The 25271-nt window shown below is 40.7% G+C and overlaps 1 protein-coding gene across 1 annotated transcript in view; it reads right to left on the bottom strand.

Annotated features, from left to right (window-relative positions):
• Positions 1 to 25271, bottom strand: part of pknox2 (pbx/knotted 1 homeobox 2) — a 125583-nt gene that overhangs the window by 15481 nt on the left and 84831 nt on the right. Inside the window, exons 5-10 of the mRNA XM_072658194.1 lie at positions 10218 to 10389; positions 7872 to 8051; positions 6850 to 6985; positions 6114 to 6211; positions 1227 to 1346; positions 98 to 174 (exon numbers count right to left, since the gene is read on the bottom strand). Coding sequence (XP_072514295.1) covers positions 98 to 174; positions 1227 to 1346; positions 6114 to 6211; positions 6850 to 6985; positions 7872 to 8051; positions 10218 to 10389 — 783 coding nt within the window. The remainder of the gene's footprint in view (positions 1 to 97; positions 175 to 1226; positions 1347 to 6113; positions 6212 to 6849; positions 6986 to 7871; positions 8052 to 10217; positions 10390 to 25271) is intronic.

Genomic DNA, 25271 nt, shown 5'->3' with positions numbered 1-25271 from the left:
TACTTATTGCTGGGGAAGCCTCCACACCCCTACAAAACAGCACAGAAACATAAAGACTGTTGTTGAAGTAGCTGAGTTGTTTCAGTCTCAGTCTTACCAGTTGTTCACTTGCAATAAGGTGAGGTTTGTTTGCGCTGCGATCTGTCTCTTCTCATCTTCTGTGGGGTACGGGTGCTAAAAACAAAATGAAAGGGGAACATATCGGTGTAATAAGACAGCATTTACTGTAACTGTACTGTAATAAATACAATATGTAGACTGAAATATCACTGCTCTCATATCAAAACCAACACAACACAAACACAACAAACCTCCACATTTACTTGGAATAAAGTTTTTACATGAAAAACCTGAAAAGCTCCCCACTAGCTAAGGTGATCACCCATCAGGCTTAGGGATACCCAGTGTGCATTGTTTTTTACATAATAACTGCAGTTAAAAAGGTTAACCTACAAAGTCAGATGCCCAACATACATTATTTGGTCAAAACTATTGGGACACCTGCTCATTCATTCCTTCTTCTGAAATCAAGGGTAGTAAAAAAAAGGAATAACTGAGTCTACTGCCCAGGAAAAAAAGGCTTTCTCCTAGATTTTGGAGCATTGCTGTGATGATTTGATTGCATTCAGCAACAAGAGTGTTAAGTGAGGACGGGGGGTTGGATTTTCACCACACCACCTCATTTCCAACACCCTGACTCATCCCAAAAGTATTGGATTGAGCACCATCATCATTCCAGAGAACACAGTTCCACTGCTCCACAGCTCAATGCTAGTGCCTAAAGGTTTATGTTTTTCTGCTCCAGAGAGTCCTATTCTATTGGCAGTATTTCTCCACACGGGCTAGACAAGCTTTGTATGTATGTGCATATGTACCTCTGTTTCATCACTGTTTGTGACCTAATGTGGCTAGTAGTTAGAAGGGGTGTGCACAAACATGTGGACATATAGTGTCTTGGCCAGTCCTCTACATTCGGGTGAGGGGAATGGATTTTTCAGGGAACCTTTGCTTTAGGGTTCTTGTTTAAGACTGTTCTAACTACAGCTGAACTGCATGAACTGTAGTATATTCATAAAGAAGCCAGGGCCGTCTATTTCTCATCAATCCAGCGCCTCAGTTCTGCTACCAAAGGAAATGCGTCATCATTATTCATCATTATTAATCTAATACTCTGGGTGATTAATCCGTCACGTTCTTAATGCACGTCCCCCGTCCCTCGCCCTCACCATGAGGTGCTGGAAGAGCCAGGAGCGCATGATGTTGGTGGCATGTTTGGGGAGAACGCCCCGCTTGTTCTTTGACTTCTTGTCATCGCTGTCCAGGAGGGATGAGAGATCCAGGTTTACCTACAGACAAACAAGAGAGAGAGGGAGAAACAGAGGGCGTGAATGAATAAATGAGTGACAGAGCAACAGAAGAAGAGGAAAGAGAGAGAGAGAGAGAGAGAAGATAGAAAGGGTGGGAAGTAAGATATGAATCAGAAGGAGAGAGAAGCAGGGGGGAGAGCAAAGAGAGAAGAAGAAAGAGGCACAGAGAGAGACGGAAGGAGAGAGAGAGGGTGGAGAACGTACAGGAGAGGGGTACGGAGACAGCATGTGAGAGACAGAAAAAGTGAGGGAAGACCGAAGAAGAAAGAGGAAAAGGGGTGGATGAAGAGGCGAGAGAGACTATGATGGAGTAGAAGAAAGAATAGAGAGAGTGGGAGGAAAAAAGAAACACAACGATGGAAAAGAATGAGGACAGAGAAACAGAAAGTGGGGGAATGGGAGAAGGACAGAGATAGAGAGAAGGGGAAAGGGAAAGGGAGTGGAAAAGTGAGACAGAGAGAGTAGGAGGGGGAATGGGAGAGGGACATAGAGAAGTAGAGTGAGGGAGAAATACAGATAAGAGAAAAGAGCATGGAAGAAAGGAAGAAGGAGAAAGAGTGGAGGGCACATAGAAAGAAAGAAAGACTAGGAGAGAAAGAGAGTGGAGAGGGGGAAAGGGAGCGAGGGAAGAAAGTCATAGCAAAAGACAAGGGGAGAGAAAGAGAGAGAGACATAATGAGAGAGAGAGGAAGAAGGTAAAGAGGGGGCAGATAGATAGAAAGAAAAGGGAGTAGAGGACAGTGGGAATAAAGATGTGGACAAGTGAAGGGGAGAGAGAGGGATAGAGAGAGAGAAAGAAGAAGACAACAGAGAGAGAAAGTGGAAAGAAAGGGAGGACAGAAAAGAAGAAAGGGGAAGACAGAAAAGAAGGAAGAGGGGAGGAAGAGAGAAAGAAAGAGAGAGAGGGAGATGGGGAAAGCGAGAGAGAAAAGAAAGTGAAAGAAAGGAAGAGAGAGAGAGAGAGAGAGATGGGCAGATAGAAAGAAAGAAGAAGGAGTAATAGAAGGTGGGAAGAAAAGGGTGAAAGAAAAAGAGAGAGAGAAGGAGAAGGGAAATAGAAGCAAGAGACGAATGAGTGAAAGAAAGGAATTTTAAAGGCAGAGAGTGTGTGAGAGAGAGAGAGAGAGAGAGTGAGAGAGAGAGAGAGAGAAAGAAGGTAAAGAGGGGGGCAGCTAGAGAGAAAGAAGGTAAAGAGGGGGGCAGCTAGAGAGAAAGAAGGAGGAGAGGACAGTAGAAAGAAAGGAGTGAGAGAGAGAAAGAGAGAGAGGGAGGGATAGTTGTTGCCACGGAAACAAAGAGTCGCCACTTGCCGTTCCTTTGGCAGGGCCAGAAATGCCCTCAGTCACCATAGCAACGCAATCGGAGTAATGATACCTAAAATTAAAGCCGGGGAGGGAGTGTTTATACAGGCCTTTCATCACAAAGAGCGCCACAGCAGATCTGCTCTCCTTTTAATCAAACTTACTCCAGCTCCACTGCAACAAGAGCCACATCCAGATACCCAGCTGTACACACACACACATATACAGCCACAGGAAAGAGTAGAAAGTGTGTGTATGTGTGTTTGTAATAATGTTCTGGTTTGAAGGTCTTCCACTCACCCATTTAACTACAAAGGCCAAAGTATTCAAATGAGCGAAATATTATTAAGCATTTTTTGCCCCAGAAAGAAAAAAAAAACTGTCCTCAGTCTTTTGGAGATTGTGAAATATTAACATTTCAGAGCGGTTGCAGATGCATAATCCAGCGCGGCCTCATGCGCCGATAAATAAATGAATAAAAATAAATTAAAAAACATTTCCACTTTAGAAATGATGATAATTAATTTCATGCCGCTACGGCAACCCAGAGTCAGAAAAAGCGAGAAGCCTCCCGACTGACTTCCGAAATAAATAAATAATAATCAAGCTCGGAAAGAAGAAGAAGAGGGGGGGGGGATCTCCACATTATATTTGCAGCTGAGAGTCACGTGGCTCCTCTCCATCACCCCACATGCCCTACACACAGAAACACACACACACACACATGCACATATACGCACACATACCTCAGCCCTGGGAGTGTGTAAAGTGTGTGTTCCAGGAAGCAGGGTGAATTAATTGGAGGCTCCATGCAGGGGTATCATTACTGGGAGCTTGTCAGGGATGTAGTTATGGGCTCAGCTCTATTCCCAGCCTGCGTGTAGAGCAGAGTGTGGGCCTGGGCCCTGGGTGATTCACCCCAGCTCCAGCTGTCTGTCAAAACCTGCCGCCTCACCTGCCTGCTGCTGCTCCACGCAAACACACACATGCAAACAACCAGCTACAACACAGCCAAAAAACACTCAAGTTCTAAAATTCGGAGTCGATCCTGAGTTGATTCAGAGTCGAAACAGTCAAAGAGTCGCCTCTTGAACAGGCCTATCCAGTCTCCACACACAAGCATGTTCTTTTGTGGCAACTCTTGCTAGCATGGACGAGTCTTTTACAGAAAATCTAATGAGGGACTGTTTTAAATACACAGATCAGCCCCAAAATTAAGAGGGGTCATCACCAAGAGTGTCTCCAATACATCAAGCAGGTCTTGTGAGTTTTTTCTGGTATGCAGTGGTCAGTACCTACCAAAAGTGGTCCAAGAAAGGACACTGATGCGACCTATGGAGAGGCCCCATCTCACAACTTATAGGACTTAAAGGATCTGCTGCTAATGTCTTAGTGCCAGACACACAAGTTGGACCTAGTCAACATTATGCAGGTGGTGTTAATGTATTGGCTGATTGGTGTACATCAGAGAATGTGTTGTTTATTTTTCAGGAGAGTGGACTCATAAGAGAAACCTGTCATTCACACCAGCAAGAAGTTCTTGGCATCTCAAGTTAGTGATTATTTTTCCCTGTCACAATGTTGAGCCAAAAATGAAAAATAAATCTTGCTGCTGAAGCCAAACCTCACATCTGCAAATGTTTCACAGGTTTACAGGAGAAGGACAAAAAACAACATTTTTAACTTTGAATGGAAGTTAAAGCAATACAGAAGCCCTACAAGGTCATGAATTTGCATATTTGATTAATTTTGATAAAAACTATTTTTTGAGAGCCTGAGTTATTTATTTAAAGCAGCATTATGCAAGAATTGGTATTTCTTGCTTCTGGGCTCCCCCTACAGTGTAATTCACACTTTGAGACACCCATCATAAATCATTTCTGGAGAAGCTGAGAGATACAGAACCTTCACTGAAAGAAAGATTCAAGTGAAAGAAGTATGTTGACTGAGGTGGTACAGTAATATTACAGGATATGACACAAGTATGACTGGGGTTACGCAGTTTTACGCATTTCTTGTGAGCATTGTCCTGCTTACTGCACCAAAGTTACATAGAAAGCAGCATGATGAGCCCAGAGTAGCAATAATAAGAGATGCTATTTTGCCTATTACAGGTCAGTGGAGCATCATTGGAAGCTGTTATTTTAGGTAACGGTAAATGGTAAAATGCCTTGGTGTTGTTTTAATTATCATGGCATAATTTTGTTTTCTGAACACTGACCCCAATTCGGATTTCCAATTACCCAACCCATACATATTCTCCCCCTATTACATGCAATGCTCCTCTCGGAGGGTGAAGAGTGACACGCGCCTCCTCCGACATGTGCACAATCAGCCACTGCCTCTTTTTTCAAACTGCTGTTGATGCAACGTCACTGGGCAACCAACACGCTCGGAGGAAATCGCTGCGTACCCGGCTCTGAAGCATCGGCCCGCAGACAGCAGTGCCAGCCAGCAAGGCACTGTGGAGATGTGAGGAGAAAATGCCATCTACCCACCCTGGAGAGAGCAAGGCCATTTGCGCTCTCTCTGGGCCCTGGCTGCTGAAGGCTAGCAGCATCCTAGCGATCCTCTGATCATAGTGATAGCACCTGTAGCAGCATTCCAGGCCAATAATGGCAATTACGGAGACGTAATGTTCCCTATTACATGACAGTGTACTATCAACATGATTTTGAAGCTATTATATAAAGCAGTGTTTCTCAACCCTGATCCTGGAGGCACTCTGTCCAGCACATTAGTTGCTTTCCTTGCTCCCAACGCATCTGATTCAACTAATCAGTGGCTGTTTTAAAGCAGGGAAAGCACTAAAACGTGCAGGACCAGAGTTGAGACAGAGTTGAGGTAAAGTGCTTTTAGAGCATTTCTATTGCTACATTCATCGTGAGCATCATTCATCACACAGTATGGGATGTCTGGGGTGTTTTCAAATTCTATGAAAAAATTAAATATTAACAATAAAGCAGTTAGACGATTTTCTAATGAAGAATATGCATAAAACACCTTGACATATGCTCATCTAGCTGCCAATACCAGCTCTGGGAACCTGCAAGGGTGGATGAAGTTGATGACACAAGGTGGCAGATCCACTTATACAGACAGGAACTGCCACAACTTTTGTGTCATTCACTTGAATATGCTTTTGCTATCTCGGCATACGTTATGATCCTTGGGCTCTTTTATCTACATCAGTCCAGCTGAGTAAAAAGAAAATCTGTGTAATGGAGTGACTCAAATCAATAGGTAGCTACAATCTATCCTCGCCTACCTTCAAGAATGAATGCATCTGTGGGCGGAGCGAAAAAGTGTTAATCTCAGGCCACTGTGGAGAATTTCTGAAACTCTCCTTACCTCAAACTTTCTAATATCACGTTCAGTTCTGTGTGTGTGTATGTGTGTGTGTGTGGTGGAGGGCGGACGGGCATGTGTGTGTTGGCTTCCTCACCTGTGTGTTCTGGATTTGGATGGTCCCCTGCGGTAGACTCTGGGTTAACACCTGCCCCTGAGAGGTCACCATAGCAACGGGCTGATACAGGGTCCCACCTGCAGGAAAACATACACACACAGAGCACTCTCACTAAGAACCAGAATTCACCATGCTGATGTCTTACCCATACAAGCGTGTGTGTACTTCACTGGAGTTTGTTTTATGGGAGAGATACAGCTAGATTCCAGGGTTGTGGTGAGTCCAGAGCATACCCTGAATCATTGGTTCGGCGCAAGGCAGGAGTGTCCTTTGGACAGGACATAAGTTCATTGCAGGGTAAAGTAAAAATGTGATGTATAAATATTTAAAAGTTTCAGGTCAGCCTAAACCAGTTTGTAGCTTGATCATTCACAGTGTAGTTATGAAGAGTGTTTCCACTCATGTTTGAATGACATTAGGAACCTATACAATAAATAAATCAATAAATCAATAAACATCAATAAATGTACAGTATCAAATATCAAGTATATATATATATATATAGCAGTCAACCCATTGGCTTGGCAAAGAAGTGGGAAAATTGAGGTTTATTACAGGTTCAGGATGGATAAGTAATATGTAATAACTACTACCAAATAAAGTAAAACCATGTCTACCAATAACCTTAATACAGTCAACACTCCCTCGCCTTCTCTAGTGCACCCCCATGTCTCTCACTTTCTTTCTGTCTCAGATCAAGCTCTCTCTTACTCACCTGACACCACCTGTGAGTTGATGGTGGTCATGGTGACGTTGCTCTGAGGCAGGGAGCAGGCAGGGACCACAATGCCTGAGGGGTTAACTGAGCTGGACACAGAGGAGAGCGAGGGAGAGGGGCTCTGCAGCAGGTCCTATAGGAGTAAAAGAGAAAAAAAGAGAGAATGAGTGGAGCTTAAAGAAAAGAAGAGAATTAGTGGAGATTAAAGAGGAGAGAAGAGAGAAGAAAAAAGAAATTAAAAAGAAGAGAGAAGCTCAGAAGGCGAAAGAAGAATGAAGAGTGGAAAGTGAAGAAGAAGAGAGGAGAAGAGAAAAAATGAAAATAAATGAGAAGACAATAGAAGAGAAGAAATAATAAGAGACAAGAAGAGTAAAGAGGAGAGGCAACGAGAAGAAAATAGAAGAGACGTGAAGAAATGAGAAGAGGAGAGCAAAGAAGGAAAGAAACAAGAAGAAAATCCAAAAGAAAAAAGATACGAAAAGAGAAGAAAAATAGAAGAAAAAAATAGAAGAAAAAAATAGAAGATAGGAGAAGAAAAGAAATTAGAAAAGAAAAGCAAAGAAGAGAAGAAATGAGAAGACAATAGAAGAGAAGAAAAGAAACGAGAAGAGAAGAAATGAGAAGACAATGGAAGAGAAGAAAAGAAAATAATAGAGAAGAAATGAGAAGAGAAGAGCACAGAAGAGACGAGAAGAAACAAGAAGGGAAGAAAATTGATGAGAAAAGTGAAGAAGAGCAAATGAGAAGAAAAGAGTAAAGGACAGAAGAAATAAGAAGACAACAGACGAAAAGAGAAACGAGAAGAAGAAATGATAAGAAATGTAAAAAGCAGAGAAGAGAAGGGAAGAGAAGAGAAGAGAAGAGAAGAAAAGAGAAGAGAAGAGAAGAGAAAAGCAGGAGCAGGAGGAAATAAGAAGTCTGGAATGAACACATTACATTTTCAAAATTTCTTCAAAACATTTTCACAACATGTTTAAAGTGTGTGTGTGTGTGTGTGTGTGTGTGTGTGTGTGTGTTACCTGTGGTAGGTTTGTGTGTGATGGTGAATATGGTCCTCCCAGGTCGTTGCGTAGCAGATTGTCACTGTGCATCTTCGTCTTGAGGCAGGTAATGTAGCGGTTGCAGAAGTCTTTACAGAGCTCATTCACCTTCTCCAGCTCCAGCAGGTGGATCCGCAACACCTGAATTGCCTTCACCATCTGACACACACACACACACACACACACACACACACACACACAATCCATTTTTCTTCAGAAGACGTACACAAGATTTGAGCAGCACAATAAAGTACACTCTTAAAAATGAAAGTTCTGCAAAGTTCTAGTCATTGTTTCTGTCAAATCTGTAGCAAGCAAGAGCAGCCCCTGCAGAAACACTGGGCTAATGTGTTTACTTCAAAAAAGTCATTTTCATCATGATGTGTAGTTAAGTGCATGAGCCTTGTCTAATCCAGAATGACTGAGGGTGTCTTTGTGGGTATGTGGTGTTTGCTTGTGCTGATTCACTGTGTAATTTGAATGAGCCAATAGAAATGCTCCAAAATGACCTGGAATTAAATCTTTTCACCTTGACTTCCATTGAAAGTTAACAAGTTTCTCCTGAACATTTCCTATTTCCCAGGTTTTTGCATGATTTTTCTTTTGACTATGTGTCTACATAGACAGACGGACAGACAGATAGATGAACAGACTTTTCATAAAATCTGAAAGTTTATAGATTGTATATAAAGGGAGAGATACAAAGTTACAAGAGACCTAAACAATGACATGGGTCTACAAATGTATGTTCAATTATTTACATTGGATCATATTTATATATGATATGACCTGATGCTGTCAGTAATGGATTTTTAAATTGGGCTGGTGGATACTGTACCCATCTGCATCATTCTAGATGACATAATAACACTGTATCTGTTTCACTTCATATCCAGAATCATTGCAGAGTACTGTGAAAGCAGAATTGTGTGGTAATTGGTGTTTCTTGTTCTACAGTCAGGAAGTGTAATTTGGGCTTTAACCCACTGCCACAGGACACATCTTACACATAAATTTGCGGACAAGCTGAGAGATACAGAACCAGCACTGAAAGTGAAAGAAGCATGTCGACTGATGAGTGATATTACAGGATTTCACACAAATATGACTCTTTCAAGTTTTTGCGTATTGTTCTGCCCCCTTTGACAAAGTTACATAGTGCAGTTAGCAGCATTCTGAGCTTGGAGTAGCAACGATAGAGACGCTTTTCTCCCTATTACAGGTCACTGGAGCACCAACATGATTTTGAAGCTGTTAGTATAATGTAAAAATACTGCAGACTGTTGCTTTAACTAATTAACTTTCTCTATTATACACTGTCAAGCAAATGTGCTAGAACTAACTTCACTCTGGTGAAGCAAGAATATAATGCAGAATCAGACATCGTGTTCATGCACATGCATTTCTGCCTCAGTGCACGCTAAAAAAGCATCTGCTGAGACTATAGCTGCTCTTTCTCGCCTGGACGTGACTAAACTTGCGTGGCTAACTCCCCCATTTCCACAGATCACGTGCCTTCAAAGTCAGCACTCAAGGACGAGTGAATGGGCTAAAAAGTGCTTTGCCAAGGAGGAGATAAATCTGCCAATTACTGCGGCTCGTTTCGTCAGGGCACCGTGCCATCCCTCGGCCTGGTGCCGTAACCACACCAGTGAAGGAGGTGGGGGGGGTGTAGGGGGCCTGCGCCACCGGCCCGTCATAAAGCACACAGATGCAGAGTTAATTGACTGAGCCGCAGTAGTCGGCCGAGAGACCTGGTAATGATGAACATTGACCTTTACCCCCCCTTCCTCATTCGCCTAATTTCTAATTACTGCTAGCTGTCAGGCGGGGGAACGTGTGAGAGTGCGAGAGAGAGGGAGAGAGAGAGAGAGAGAGAGAGAGAGAGAGAGAGAGAGAGAGAGAGAAGGAATGTGACAATTCTTTGACTTACAATTCTTAACCCTTTGAACGTTGGTCTCATTATTCAGTTGAATAATGATATAAATGGTCATAACTAACCATTGTGAATTATTCAGCAGCTACTAGGAAACTAGTTATGTAGCTGGAATTGAAGTGAGGGCCCAAATACGAGCTCGCTTGCATTTTGAGGGGTAAAGTGAAATGAGGTGGCTGTGGTACTATAGTAGTGACTACTGTAGCACAGAGTAGATGGGAAATTCAAGACCACTATTCTTGAAGCTCAAGAAACGTCAGTGAGGGCTGTCACTCCTAAAAACCTTGTATATCCAAAATTGCTAATTTTATGAACTGGAGGCCTCATGTTTGTCTCTATGGAGAAGATAAGGAGAAATGTAAACAGGATCTTGAGCTCTCGTTACTGACCAAGTTGTCCAGTTCGGGGTCTTCACTAAAGAAAGGCTTGTGGTCCTGTTCCTGCTGGTGCACAAAGTTTTCGATGTCCACATCGAAGCTGGCCGAAGTGATGCACTCAGAGCCTTGCGTGGCCTGCTCACACTTCTCAAACAGCAGAGCCAGCAGAGGGAACAGGGGATGCCTGAGGGACAGCAGTAGAGAGGACATTAGGGACAACAGCGTCACTGTCACACTACACTTGTAAATGTTCTTTGAGAGATGACACGGAAAAACCACGTTTGGTTTCATAAATAACCATGCTTGTAATAGAGATGTAATAGAGACTTCTCAAACCTTCTCTTGATGTAAATGTTTCTTACAATAGAAAGGTTCCTCACCCTCACACTACTCCACACATGGTTCTCTATGGAACCAAACAGTGCTTCTTCTATAGCATCACTCGAGCTATCTCTTAAACCAGGAGTGGGGAACTCCAGTCCTGGAGGGCCAGATTTGTACTTTTCCTGCTCAAGCACACCAGATTCAACTCGCCTGTTAATTGGCAGGTTTAGCAGGTGTGTTGGAGCAGGGAAATCATCAAGCTGTGCAAGACTCAGGCCCTCGGTTTCCCACTCCGCTCTTAGTCTGAGTCCTTTCAAGCAGTTTTCGACAATCTTTACAAAAACATCAAGAATTTTATAGCTGATCTACACATTTTTGATCTCTGACATGACAACTTTCCCCACCAGGAGGGGGTGCATTGGCACAATTTAATTTTTTCATTTCAGTCCATTCATTTTGAAAGTTGTAGGGTTTGAGAAGGGTTAGAATTTAAATGCGTATCATTGTGTTTTGTTATAATTAAATATGACATTACTGTTGGAACAAATATGTTGTATTTCCAAAAAACATTCCCTACATTCAGCGTAACTTAAAGCTCCTGGGCTCCCACTACAGTCTGGAAGAGTAATTCATGCTTCAAGCCACTCCTACAGCTTTACACATGCATTTCTTGACAAGCTGAGAGATACAAAATCTTTACTGAAAGTGAAAGAAGCATGTGGACGGATGTGGTACATTAATATTACAGGATCTATTTTACACAAATATGACTCAAGTTACCCAGCGTTAGACTGTTCTTGTGAGCATTTTATTGACAGGTTCACCAAAGTTGCATAGTGCAGTCAGTAGATTGCTGTAGAGCCCAGAGTAGAAATAGAGCAATAGAGACACTATTCTCCCTATCACAGGTCATTAGAGCATCACAATGATTCTGAAGCTGCTTTTAAAGGTAAAAATGCTACATAGCGTTGCTTTAATGGAACAAGATCACATTTTTGAGTTATTTGGACTTTCCTGTTGGTTCTTTCATTCTAAGATTAAGACTACATGTAAGAGCAGCTAGCAAGCAGACAAAATAATAGGATTACTAAAAATGGAGATAGCAGGTTTTGTTCAAACAGCAGCAATGTTGTTAATTATTATTCAAACATTCTTGTTGAATAATAAATTTAAAGTAATACTGTAGCAAAATAGCAAAATAAAAAGTAATACTGTAGTTCCACACTCATTTGGGTTAATGGTTAAAAGTGCTACAAAGGGTGGAAGGAACCTTTTGTATGTGTAAAGAACCTCTAAAGAAGCTGATGTTAAAGTTAATTCACCAAAAGGTTCTTCTCACATCTCACATCTCTTTCATAAACATGGTTCTTTATGAAAGAGCTTCCATGGCATGGCATCGCTCATAACAACACTTCACGATTAAGAGTGCAGTAATTGAACATTCTTAAACTCAACTAAAGAAATCTAGACATAAACATCTACAACTCTAGACTCTGGACTCTCACTGAGACAGCAGAAGCCTCAAGTTAACCAGGGAGACATATATCATTGTAAAAGCCGGTGTGTGTGCATGTGTGGGTCTGCATATGCGCATATAAAAGTGTGTGTGTACGTGTGTGTCTGTGTGCCTGTGTGTTTGTGCTTTGAGCTGACGGCTATAGAGGCGGTGGGACTGGGTGAGGGGCCTCTGCTCCAGCTGTAACCCACCGCTCTCATTTGCAGCCTTTAATAGCCCGCTATATTAGACTCTAATCTGCCTGATCCCAATTTAATGCGGCTCCCTCCAGCCGACGTGAGGCGAATACTAAACAGGCTCGCAGCGGAACACACAGACAATCCTGGGCTCCCTCCGGGCTCGTACGGCTCTCCTCCGCCATGCCGACTGCCACTGCCACAGCGCACCCTGGAGGCCACAAGCTCACTTATCGCTCCCCCTCCGTCCCTTTCAGCTCCGGATCATAACCCCGACAGAGCCTGCAGTGCCACAGCCAGAGGACGCTATCCATTCAATCCCCAGAGGCTTGTTTTAGAGGGCCTGGATGAGGGAACGAATGTCCCTGAATTTCATAATTACCATACAAGTAGACGAATGAGGGCTGACTATACAGGACCACCAAAAGTATCTCTGTGGATGTATCATCGCCCTCACTTCCTCACTCTGTGGAATAACTAGAAAATGGGGAATGACACAACTGTGGGGATAACATTAAGATAGAGAATGAACCCTTGGGGAACAGAGATTATTCCGCTGCTGTTTAGGGTTCAATTTTAGAATTTTTCAGTAATATCATTTTAATTCAGATAAATGCTTAACATGAAGCTGGGAAATAAATGTTATGTGTGTCCAGAATAATAAACAGAGAACTTTACCTTTCAGCTAACCTCATATTTGAAAAGTGGTGATTTAAATAAAGCTACACTATATGTCCAAAGGTTTGTGGACACCGCTTCGAATGAATATATTCAGCCACTTCAAGGTGCAGCCATGCACACACACACACAGCTTGTGTAGTCCCTATAGAGATGTTTTGCCAGTAGAACAGGACTGTCTGCACTGTTAAAAGCATTAGATCCTTGAGGAACCTTTGGAGGTTGTTCAATTTGAAACTGCGGATGAACCTAAGGTGCCTTAAGGAACCTTCAAAAAAAGGTTTTTAGAAGAAAAAGATTCCTTGAAGGTTCCTCAAAGCACAGTTTCAAACTGAACAACCTCTAAAACTTCCTCAAGCAACTTATACTTTTAACAGTGTGGAGCAGATAAACATGAACCTACTGCCTACTGCTATGGTTAATGTCAGATGTGGGCTAAAGGGATATAAAGCCCCCTACTGAGCACCATCATTCCAGGGAACACACCTTCACTGCTTCACAGCTCAATGCTGGGGGGCTTTACACCCCTCTAGCCCACACCTGGCATTAGGCAGGGTGCCAACAGATTTGTGCTTATTTGCTCCAGAGAGTTCTATTCTATTGGCAGTGCTTTAGACCTCTACACGGATTAGACCAGCTGTATGTATGTATGTATGTGTGTGCATTTACACATCTGCGTCAGCAATGGCTGCAACTTAAAGTAGCTGAACGCATCCATTAGAAGGGGAGTCCACAAACATTTGGACAGATAGTGTACATGAATTACATTCAGAGTAATGCAAATGCAAGTGGGCGGAAATCGTAATAAAAAAATGACATGGATCTGTGCTCCACAAAGAGACGCCTCGCTCTTCCAGCATACACCAGTCAGATGTTTTATAGGGCTTTCGGATGATGGAAAAGCAATTGACCTGAAACCTAACCTTAAAAGAGGTTTTTATAGGGGATCTGAGCCATATGTAACATCTCCAAGTAAGCAGTCTTCATGACTTGTAGTTACACACGCATCTACAAGTGATCCACTGTTCCTAGAACAAAATCGGTGAGAGACATGACATACACCTTGGGCCTGAGTGTCACTTATACTGTCCTACTTGACATTGCAACAACACATTAAGGTGACAGCAGTTTGGAGCTTGGCCTTTTTCTTTGCAAAACCTGCAAGACTGAAGGAACAGTTGACAAAGCGCTACCCTGGGAATAATGTCAAAGCCTGCATTTTATCCCCTTGTTGTGATGTCAGCACTCATCAGCATTCAAAGCTGTTTAAAACACCTTTGGGACAAAAGATTTTCAGCAACACTGAAGGCTGCCTTCATAGAGACGTCTTCCCACATGCATAAGCATTGAATGAGGTATTTAGAAAATAAATCCTTGGTATGAATGAATTGCTTATGCCAGTATTTGCAAGATGACAAATGAGGTTTTATAAACAAGTGACATTGTATTAACATAAGTACTCTTATAGTAATCTCCGTTGTCCAATGAAAAACATGTATTTCCATTTTTTATGGATGGACCAATACAAATGCTCTAAATTACTATATATATATAAGTTATTTTACATTGACTTATATTCAAAGGTAAGACCACTTTGTCACCATTCTGTGTATGTATATGTCTACACATTTAGAATCTTTAGGTTCAAAAATAGAGGCTAAGATATTACAAGCATAATATAATATGATAATTACAAGCATAATATGAAGAGAAGCTGATCTTTCTGACAAATCACTTTAGAGGAATATCCAGACCTGTGAGATTACCTTTGAAGGTATTAGCCCAGGTAATATGACCGCAATGACAGGTGAGGATAAATAATTGTATAATACAGATTGAGAAGAAAAGCTGAGGTAATACATATTTCATTTATCTGATGACGCCAATATTTTTAGCTATTGTTTTTGTGATATGTGATCTTTTCAACTGAGATTTCATCAATAAGTACACCACAGAATTGTGTTGATGTTGGATGTTGGTAGACATGGGTACTAATGGTAGGGTATCAATTACCTTTTTAATTTATTTCTTGGAGTAAAAAGAGTTGTTCTTGATGTTAACAGATTGTATTAGTTTCTAACCAGATCTTAATATCAGCTTATCCAGGATTAATAGCTAAAATTAGCCTGTAGCTGACTTTATCAGATAAAAAAACAATAAGGGTCCCAGGATTGATCCTTGAGGAACTCCACATTTAGTAGTCTTCAGGTCAGAGTTGAAGTGTGACCATGTGATGCACTGCTTTCTATTTGATAAGGAATGACGTTTCTGTGGTAATATGTTATGGTTAACTGTATCAAATGCTTTGGATACATCTATGAAGATTCCTATGATTATTTCATTATTGAAAATCGAAAGCATGCACAGGGAACCATCGAAACTGTCAAATCATTTTTAGATAAAAGCTATTGTTCATGTCAAGGAAGACACTTTAATAAACACGAAGCTAAATGTTACCAAAAACATAGAAAGTAAAAACTTCCCAAATAAGATGAGTTGTCTCCAGGTGTTTAGTGGGTATTTTAAACAACTGACTCCTGAAACCACCGGTTCTCTGTAAAACCTACTCAAACTGCACTGAATACTAATCTGAGACTGCACTGTTCACTGTCTTACAGAAGCGTGTTTAATAAGCTGACTGTATTACACTTCATGCTGACTGCGGAGCACAGGTTCAAATAAAAACAGATGCCGCAGCCATAACCCTGTAGTGCGAGTATCAAGGTGTCAAAGCCGCTGGTAAAGAGCCAGAAACAGGGCCTATCTGCAGTGCAGAGGGGGCTGGAGATCCACAAGCGCCTTGGGGGCCATTACCACACCCGTAAAAAGTGCCATTTACAGAGGCTGGAGTCAGCAGAATCATTCCAGATCTGACGCAGAAAAGATACAGAACTCCTCTCCATCCGTACCTGAAGGCTCTGGGAGGTGGGGGGGATGCCAGAGTATGCTGACTTCAGAGGTGTGGGGGAAAAAAAACACTTTTTCATCAAAATTCTCCTGTTTGTTTTAAACTCATGAGTGTTAAATATGAGGCTCTAGTATTCAAAGTACCTGTTTTATAATGTCACATTTTTCACAAGTGCCATTTCACTGGGAACTGTTCCCAGGCTTACATAATATTTTGAAGAACTGCAGTAGAAATGCATTAAGGACTGAATTAAGTCTAGTTTAACTCAATAAAGTCATCTGATGCATCTCTGCATATCCACTGCATGTAGCTGTAAGAGTGGGTAATGACAGGTCTGTGGAGTTTAAGGGGTTAATATGATTTAGCGTGTGAAAATGAAGCGTGTGTGTTTTTTTTTTTTTTTTTCGAGTGAGCGGTAGCCGCGGTTGTTTGGGGAACGCAGTGGGCCACCCACAGGCTGCAGGGCGATGGGGGTGTGCTACCCAGTGTGTTTGCCATCCTAATCAGGGCGAGCCAGTGGCTGCTGCCTTTATTAAACCCAGTCTGAGGTGCCCCCACGCTGAGTCTGCTCATACACACACACACACACACATACACACACACAGTCTCTCTCTCCCCTCCAGGCTACATGTCTGGAGCTAACCTTGCACAGGGGGCACACACACACACATACACACACACACACATACACACACATCTACACGTACAGCATTCACCATCAGGGTTTATGAGGGACCCCTGCTGCTGCATTTCAATCAGTTGCGTAGTTTCTTTCTAGCCTGTTTTCTTCTTCTTCTTTACTCTCTCTATTTCTCTCTTTCTGTCACTCTCTCTGGTTTTACTGACATGAAGAGATAAACAGGAACTATGGAACTATGAAGAAACAACATGAAGCATGCAGTGCAACAAATAGAGCAGCTTTTTATTAGGCTGGCTGCTTTGTAGCTTTTATTAGTCCAGCTAGTTAGTTTTTATTAGACAGGCTGGTAAGCCAGCTTTGATAAGACATGTTGGCTACCTAGCTTTAGACTGGGTGAGTAGCAATTATTAGACATACTGGTCATCTAGCTTTTATCAGAGAGGCTAGTTAACTACATTTAGGCTGATTGAGCAGCATTTATAAGACAGGCTGGTTTGCTAGCTTTTATTAGACAGGATAGCAATTATTAGACAGGCTGGTTCACTTTAATTAGACATGTTGGTTTAACTAGCTTTTATTAGACATGATGGTCTAGCTAGTGTTTATTAGACATGTTGGTTTAACTAGCTTTTATTAGACATGATGGTCTAGCTAGTGTTTATTAGACATGTTGGTCTAGCTAGTGTTTATTAGACATGTTGGTTTAACTAGCTTTTATTAGACATGTTGTTTAACTAGCTTTTATTAGACATGTTGGTTTAAGTAGCTTTTATTAGACATGTTGGTTTAAGTAGCTTTTATTAGACATGCTGGTCTAGCTAGTGTTTATTAGACATGTTGGTTTAAGTAGCTTTTATTAGACATGTTGGTTTAAGTAGCTTTTATTAGACATGCTGGTCTAGCTAGTGTTTATTAGACATGTTGGTTTAAGTAGCTTTTATTAGACATGTTGGTTTAAGTAGCTTTTATTAGACATGCTGGTCTAGCTAGTGTTTATTAGACATGTTGGTTTAAGTAGCTTTTATTAGACATGTTGGTCTAGCTAGCGTTTATTAGACATGCTGGTCTAGCTAGTGTTTATTAGACATGTTGGTTTAACTAGCTTTTATTAGACATGTTGGTTTAACTAGCGTTTATTAGACATGTTGTTTAACTAGCTTTTATTAGACATGTTGGTTAAGCTAGCTTTTATTAGACATGCTGGTCTAGCTAGCGTTTATTAGACATGTTGGTTTAACTAGCTTTTATTAGACATGATGGTCTAGCTAGCGTTTATTAGACATGCTGGTCTAGCGAGTGTTTATTAGACATGTTGGTTTAACTAGCTTTTATTAGACATGATGGTATAGCTAGCGTTTATAAGACATATAGGTTTAACTAGCTTTTTTATACAGACTAATGAGCCAGCTCATTAGGCTGGTTAAGTAGAATTTATTAGACAGGCCGGGTAACTAGTTGTAGGCTTGGTAATTATTATTTATTCGACGGGCTGACAAAGTATCTAGCAACACTGATTTGTAGCCTGTATTTGAATACAGGTTGCATTCTGCACCTTTCAGCACATAAGGCTCACATACTACACTGAATGACTGCCCAGATGTGGGCCAGATATGAGTGGCAGAACCATTGACCAGATTTAGTGGTTGAAACTCGTATTTGGGAGGTGAGTCAGTTTTGACAGTGATGTTATAAAAGTTGCTGAGATGCCTTCTCTAAAAATAGGTGTAACAGCTTAATAAATACCTTAATACAGATGATAGTCATTATTTTATGTTTAATGGAACTGTTCAATAATAAAAGTGTTGTATTTATTATTCAGCAAAATATGAGTTCCAGCTACTATCCATATCTCTGTGCAGTCATTTAGTGCAGTATGTGGACTGGGATTGGACCGTGTCAACATACAATAGCTGGGTAGCTCTATGCTGGTTAGCCTTTATCAGACTGGTTAGATAATACACAGACTAGACATTTTCACATCTATTTTTGCCTGTTTTATGTGTTTATTTGTTAGGTGAAGGCTGGTTAACTAGAATCTATTAGACAGGATGGGTAACTAGCTTTATGCTGGCCATATTATAAATGCATATAGTTATTCCTAACATTTAAAACGAGAAAGTGAAACTTAAGACACTCAAAGAGAAATGCTGGCCACCCCACATGGTGAAGAAATAGCTTTCTTGAGGGCATTACAACACTGGCCTTTACGAAATGTTAATTAAATGTGCATTATCATATTTCATTAAGTCACATGCTGAGTGTATAAAGGATATTTAAAGAAAGAAAGAAAGAAAAAAGAGAAAAAGGGCAATTCGCAACTTTATTATACATTTAATCTAATACATTAATTAGATTAATATAAGATACTCATTATATTACATTCAGTATCATCCTAGATGACAAGGTAGAATACAACTTAATTAAGTACCTGAATGCTGTTCAATTTGTTATATACTGGGAGATATACTGGTGTGAAAGCAAATAACAGTGTGACTGTATGTCACAGATACACTGAAAAACAGTGATCAATAAAGTAAATGTTAATATAAAAATTGTGTTGGTGCAACATTATGTTTTTTTTTGTTTATGACCACTTTTCAGTTTTCATCAAAATCATTCAATCATTTTCATTAAAATCCACACTTTCTTCCAGTATGCCATATTATAGATCCATACGACAGGTCTTCAATCAACCCGTCGTGGAGAAGGCATACTTCACACAACTTAACCTTAACATCACTTACTAAGAACGATGTGATGTGAAATGGTAACTGCTGTTGGACTTCTCCAAACAACCCCCTACCCTCTTTCTGACTTCAGAGTTTAACTCATCACCAACACCTGGTCAAGTTCCTTCCATTTTTAAATCTCCTTGAGTGACGCCACTACTCAAGATGTCTCCCTGATTCAATACATGTAAACCCAGAGCCCTGCCCTTGTCAGTCACAGAAACTCTCCAGAAAGCCAGGGAGAACTGCACTGCATTTACTATATGTCTTCATCTTCCTTGACTTGTTGGCTGCCTCTGACACTATGAACCACCAGATGCTCATTTCATGCCTTTCGCTTAGTTCTCATCCCATCTTAGCACAGAATAGAAGAGATCCTTCTAAGTAGTGAAAAAGACTCACTACTGGAGTTCCCCAAGGGTCAGGTCTTCTCTTGCTTCTCCTCTGTTGGTATACGAAATCAATGGGATCAGGGATAAGTAAATATACAGTATCTTCTCTTTTTACTGATAAGCTGATTCCATTCAGCTGTACTTCAGGTCCCAATGTCACACCTTCCACTACCAACACTACCAAGTCGTTTCCCATTACATAGACAGACTGATCAATTTTACTATAGCAAATAGGTGGTCTCTTAGACCACTCCTAGTCCATCTTTGGATACTTTATATGCTTGCACTATCACTGTCAACTAAATAACTAACTGTAAATGCACTCTAAAAAGTTAAGCCCTTTGTTAACAGTACAAACTTTGCAGTAGTTTTCACAACTCGACAACTCTGTATGTGTTGGAACATAAATATAATCAAATGCAATATTATGTTTGTGCAATAAAACTGAAGGAGGAATAGCACTGACCCCTACGATTAGCAGGGATGTGACTGGCTTGAGTTGAGTACTCTGTTGGTGTAGGTATTTGAAGGCCAATGCATAGTGGTTGTGAGTGCGAGTGGTTGTTGGGCACCAAACGACAGTGAAAGCTTCCCGGCAGCGAATGTAAACAGACTTTATGGTGCATTACTGCAGCTGGGAAGTGCTGCTTCACTGCTTCCCCTTGCGCTGGCAAATTAAAAGCACTCCTGATGGGTGTGATATAGGCTGCTGCTGCTGGCCCTCTAACATTCTACTTTATAGAGGCCCCTCTCTCTCTTTCTCCCTCTCATGCACTCTCTCTCTCTCTCACTCATGGATCTCTGCATCCACTGGAGTTCAATGAGAAGCAGCATGACTGTGCACCCTGAGTCCTAAAATCCAGTCTCAATGCAAATACACTCTGTACCAGGCAAAGAGAAAGAGAGGGATGCAGAGAGAGAAAAAGAGAGAGAAAAAGAGAGAGAGTGCGCTGTGCCAAAGGTGGTGAATATCGATAAGAACTCTGGGCTCTGATGAACTTAACTTGATGCAGCCACAATATGCGCTCACAGTGCGTCTGAAAATACTATTCAAATGAAAAGGCCTGTCGCTAATCACTCAGACCACACATAGGACTGGCTACTAAATGTACTACGCTTTCAAGAAGCAGGAATTAAAATGTGCAGTGAAACAGTAAACAAGCTCAAGACAAAAGAGGAACTGCCTGCCTAATAAATTAATTCTTCTTACCGAAACATTCTGCAGTTGAAACAGTGTTGTTCTGTTGGGGAATATTCTTACAGCATGTTTCCGAGGCCTGTTTTACATCTAGCAGCTTTACAGTGCTAAACGTCTGGTCACCCCTGGTCAAAAGTTCTGTTACTGTAAATAGCTAAATGAGTAGAAGATGAACTAATCTCCAAAACACATGAAGTTAAAAATGGTTTTACCAAGATTAGAACAAAAGTACCATGCCAACCCAAGAGATTTGAGCTCTCAGATAACTTTTACCAAGGTCTCAGACCTCAAATAGCTTGTAGGGCTAATGTCTTGTTCACAGTGATCAAGGCTAGACAGCGAATATTTTTAAAAGCTTTAGAAATCCTTCAACTCTTCAAACCTTGTCCCAATAATCATCAGCCATGGGCTTCTCTAAGCAGCTGTTTAACACTGAAAATTCAAATACTGTCCACAAAGCCAGAGAAGGCTATAAGAAGATAGCAACATGTTTTCAGCCAGGCATTTCCTCAGTCCATAATGTACTTAAGAAATGGCTGTCAGTGGTAAAAACAGCCAAGGTCCAGAAAAAGGTCTGTAAGACCAAGGAGACTTTCAGAGACAACTGCTCAGAAATGAAAACCCCTGTTTGGCTGCAAATGACCTTCAGGACAATTTAGCAGACTCTGGAGTGGTGGTGCACTGTTATACTGTGCAGCGACACCTGCACAAATATTTTTCATTGAAAAGACATCAGAAGAATCCTCACCACACATTTAGCATCAGAAGAACAAGCCTCATGCATGTTGGACATGGTCTAATGACTATTCAAATATTAAAAATATACATTTTTGGCCTCAATGAGCAAAAGTACATTTGGAAGAAAAGGTGCAGATTTTCACGAAAAAACAGAACTAATAAGGATTTCAGAATCATAGAAAAGAAAATCTACAATGGACCACCTCAAGAGGCACAAGCTTCAAGGTTTTACCATGGCCCTCAAGGCCCTTAACCTAAACATTATCAAATATCTGTAGATAGACCTCAAAAAACATGCATGGAAAACGGCCCAAGAATCTCACAAAACAATGTGAAGTCTTTTGCAAAAATAAATGGCAGAAAATCATGGAAGCTTAAATGGTGTGAACTCCCAAGCCCAACTGATTTAGCAAAGAAAGAGTTCACTAATCATACTTACTAATTATTCAGCTACCATATCCATGTACCTTGGACCTGGTTTATCAGGTAATGCAGTCTTAACCAAGATCCTACAAGAGGTCTCCTCTTCTGGGTTTGGGAAATGGATAAAATATTCACTCACTCAGCAGCTAATACTACACTATTACACTATGCATTATTGGGCAAAAATGATTATGATGAGGGCTTATATTCCTATTTTAAGCCCACAAATGCACCCCCCCCCCCCCCCCCGCTGTGAATGTGAAAGAAATGCAAGATCTCTGCAATGCTTTATTAGAAGCATACCTCAACTTGTTAAGATAATGACTGTATCAGACATCTATTCCACTGCAAATAATTAGGTAACGTTAGTCAGAGAAGAGTCTAAACAACACCACAAACCCACAAACAGTATACAACACCATACACCCACAATGCTGGCAATTAGAGCGATGAGAAATGCAAGCATTTACACTAAAGAGTAAACAACCTGCCAAGACAAATTATAGCGCTGCCAAAGCTCTCAATCCTAGCCTGTAATATTAGCGCAACAATCAAAGCCTCTGTAAATATGGAGTGAAGGTGGTGTTTTTTCATGGTTTACACTGATTTCTTTGTTCTCTTGTTTATTTTGCAGCAAAATTAGTTCTGATACATGCTGTCCAACAAAGAAATGATTAGCTTTTGTTTATTAAAGAAAATCTTTGTTCTATAACTTTTATTCAACAACATTTTGGGCCTTATCTAAACTGCTCATCAAAGTAATTGGTTTTAATTTAATAAAAGCTTCTTTTGTATGGTTTAGTCTACAATACAGATACCATCTTTCTGAATTAGCATATATATATATTTATGTAATGTACACTATCAGGACAAAAAGTATTGGGACACCTACACATTGCACCTACAGGAGCTTTGATGACATCCCATTCCAAATCCATAGGCATTAATATGAAGCCCCCAGCCAGTCAACTTCTTCCACACAAATCTCACTTAACTATTCCCTAATGGGCCTTGCCTTGTGAACTGGCCCACAGTCATGCTGGAACACCATGGGCCATTCCTAAACAAAGTTGGAAATGTACAATGGTACAAAATGTTTTGGTTTGCTAAAGCATTAATATTTCCCTTCACTGAACCTAAGGGGCCTAGGCCAACCACTGAAAGACAACCCCATAGCATTATCCCTCCTCTACCAAACTTTAGTCAGACAGGCATTCGCCAAACCAAGACTCATCCATCAGACTGCCAGGCACATTTCCACTGCTCCAAAGTCCAGTGGCAGTGTGCTTTTCACCACTGAATCCGATGCCTGGCATTGGGCTTGGTGATGTAAGGCCTGAATACAGCTACTCAGTCATGGAAACCCATGCCGTTAAGCTCCCGGCATACAGTTTTTGTGCTGATGTTAATGCCAGAGGAGGAGGCTTGGAACTCTGAAGCTATTGAGTCAGCAGAGCATTAATAACTTTTACAGACTATGCTCCTCAGCACTCGTTGACCCCACTCTGTAACTTTACGTGGTCTTTGTTGTGGTCGTTAAAGATAAACGCTTTCACTTTTCAATAATACAACTCACAGTTGATCATTAAATATCTAGGAGGAAAGAAATTTCAGCAATGGTGGCATGGCTAGGTGCTTGATTTTATACACCTGTGGTAATAGGACTGAATGAAACACCTGAAATCAATGACTACTCAATTATTTTTTTTTGTGGCATAATTTATATCTGGCAGTTGTTCTTTACAACATGATGAATGGACCAGTAGAAATGCTTCAAAATGACTTGGAATAAAATCTTAATAATCTTAATAAATTTCATAAATTATGGCATATATAGACTATATAATACAACAAACATTCCATCTAACATATGCAGACAACATGCTGCTTGTTTCGTACAGAACTGGTGTCACTGTGTTAGGATGATGCTGATCACAGTAAATGGAGAGTGATAGCTGTCAGTTTTGCCCACGGACATTCAGAGCATTTACGACGCGTCACGAAGGATGTAAACACTGAGCAGTGAAGAGCCGCCCTCTAACTAATGACTGACAGCTTCATTGTCACTGTGAGACTGTGTGTGTGTGACCGACAGGACTAATAGTATTACAGGCAAGTGTTTTGTGCATGTGTGTGTGTGTCAGTACATTTAACTGATTTGAGGGTAAGACCAGGCAGACTGAGTGTGTCTGTGTACAAGTGTTTTCATGTTTTGTCGTTTTCATTTTTATTACAGTTAATGAGGGCAGTTCTTCTTCACTGCAGCATTTTGTTTTAGAGACAGTTAGAGGTAATGATATTAACCTCGGTTAAAGTGTGTATATCGGCGGATGTTCACACCTGTCAGCTTAAGCATAACAGAAACAGAGAGATGGGTGCTTTAGAAAGTCTGACAGTATTTAGAGACTCCTGGCCACAGAGGGTTGTGGTGTTAAAGGGATTTGAACTCGATCTCCTCTGCTTCTGTTGGAGTACCTGTCTCTACTGTCCATATAAGAAGGCTTTCTACTAGATTTCGCAGCATAACTGTGAGGATTTTATTGCAATCAGCGTTGATTGCAAGAGTGTTAGTGAGGTCAGCATGCTGGATGATCACCACCCTACCTCATCCTCAACAACTCATCCCAAATACTTCTCTACAGGGACTAGACAAGCTGTGTGTGTACATTTGCACATCTGTGTCAGCAAAGGGTGCAACCTTAAAGTAGCTGAATGCATTCATAAGATAGATTCATCATGCATGTGGTTGGTGAGTGTTTTAAAGTAGCAATGATTCATCATATGTTCAAAAAGCCATATTTTTGTCTCATGATAATGATGATGATATATCCTTATATTGCCTACCAAATCTCTTGTATACAAATGGTTTGGGTTGCCCTATGACAATATTTTATTTTATTGTGATAAATGTTGTTACTGTGATATAAATGCAAAGCATGTCAAGAATATTATTAGGAGTTAAAGAACACAGATCAACCGCATATTTCATTACAGTGTAATTAGTTTCACTGGATGAAGTGCAGCACATTTTTAATAAGAATCACTGTACTTTGTATGGGAGAGTATTTAAATAGCAAATTTTAAGAATCTGTGCTACTAATGCATTTTGTCTGCAATCACGTGTCATGATATATTTTGTATTGTAAAAATGTCTTTAAATTTTATATTTTATATTTATATATATATATATATATATATATATATATATATATATATATATATATATATATAAACACCATGTTGTCCACCTCATATGGACACATATGGTCTTTTAAAGAACCTTTTAAACAGCAAGAAAAACAAAAACTGGAAAAATTCAATTTGTGTAGCTACAATATTCATAT

This window comes from Salminus brasiliensis, chromosome 16 (assembly GCF_030463535.1).
Source record: "Salminus brasiliensis chromosome 16, fSalBra1.hap2, whole genome shotgun sequence".
In the NCBI taxonomy this organism is placed as follows: Eukaryota; Metazoa; Chordata; class Actinopteri; order Characiformes; family Bryconidae; genus Salminus; species Salminus brasiliensis.
This window is presented reverse-complemented; position numbering and strand designations above follow the sequence as displayed.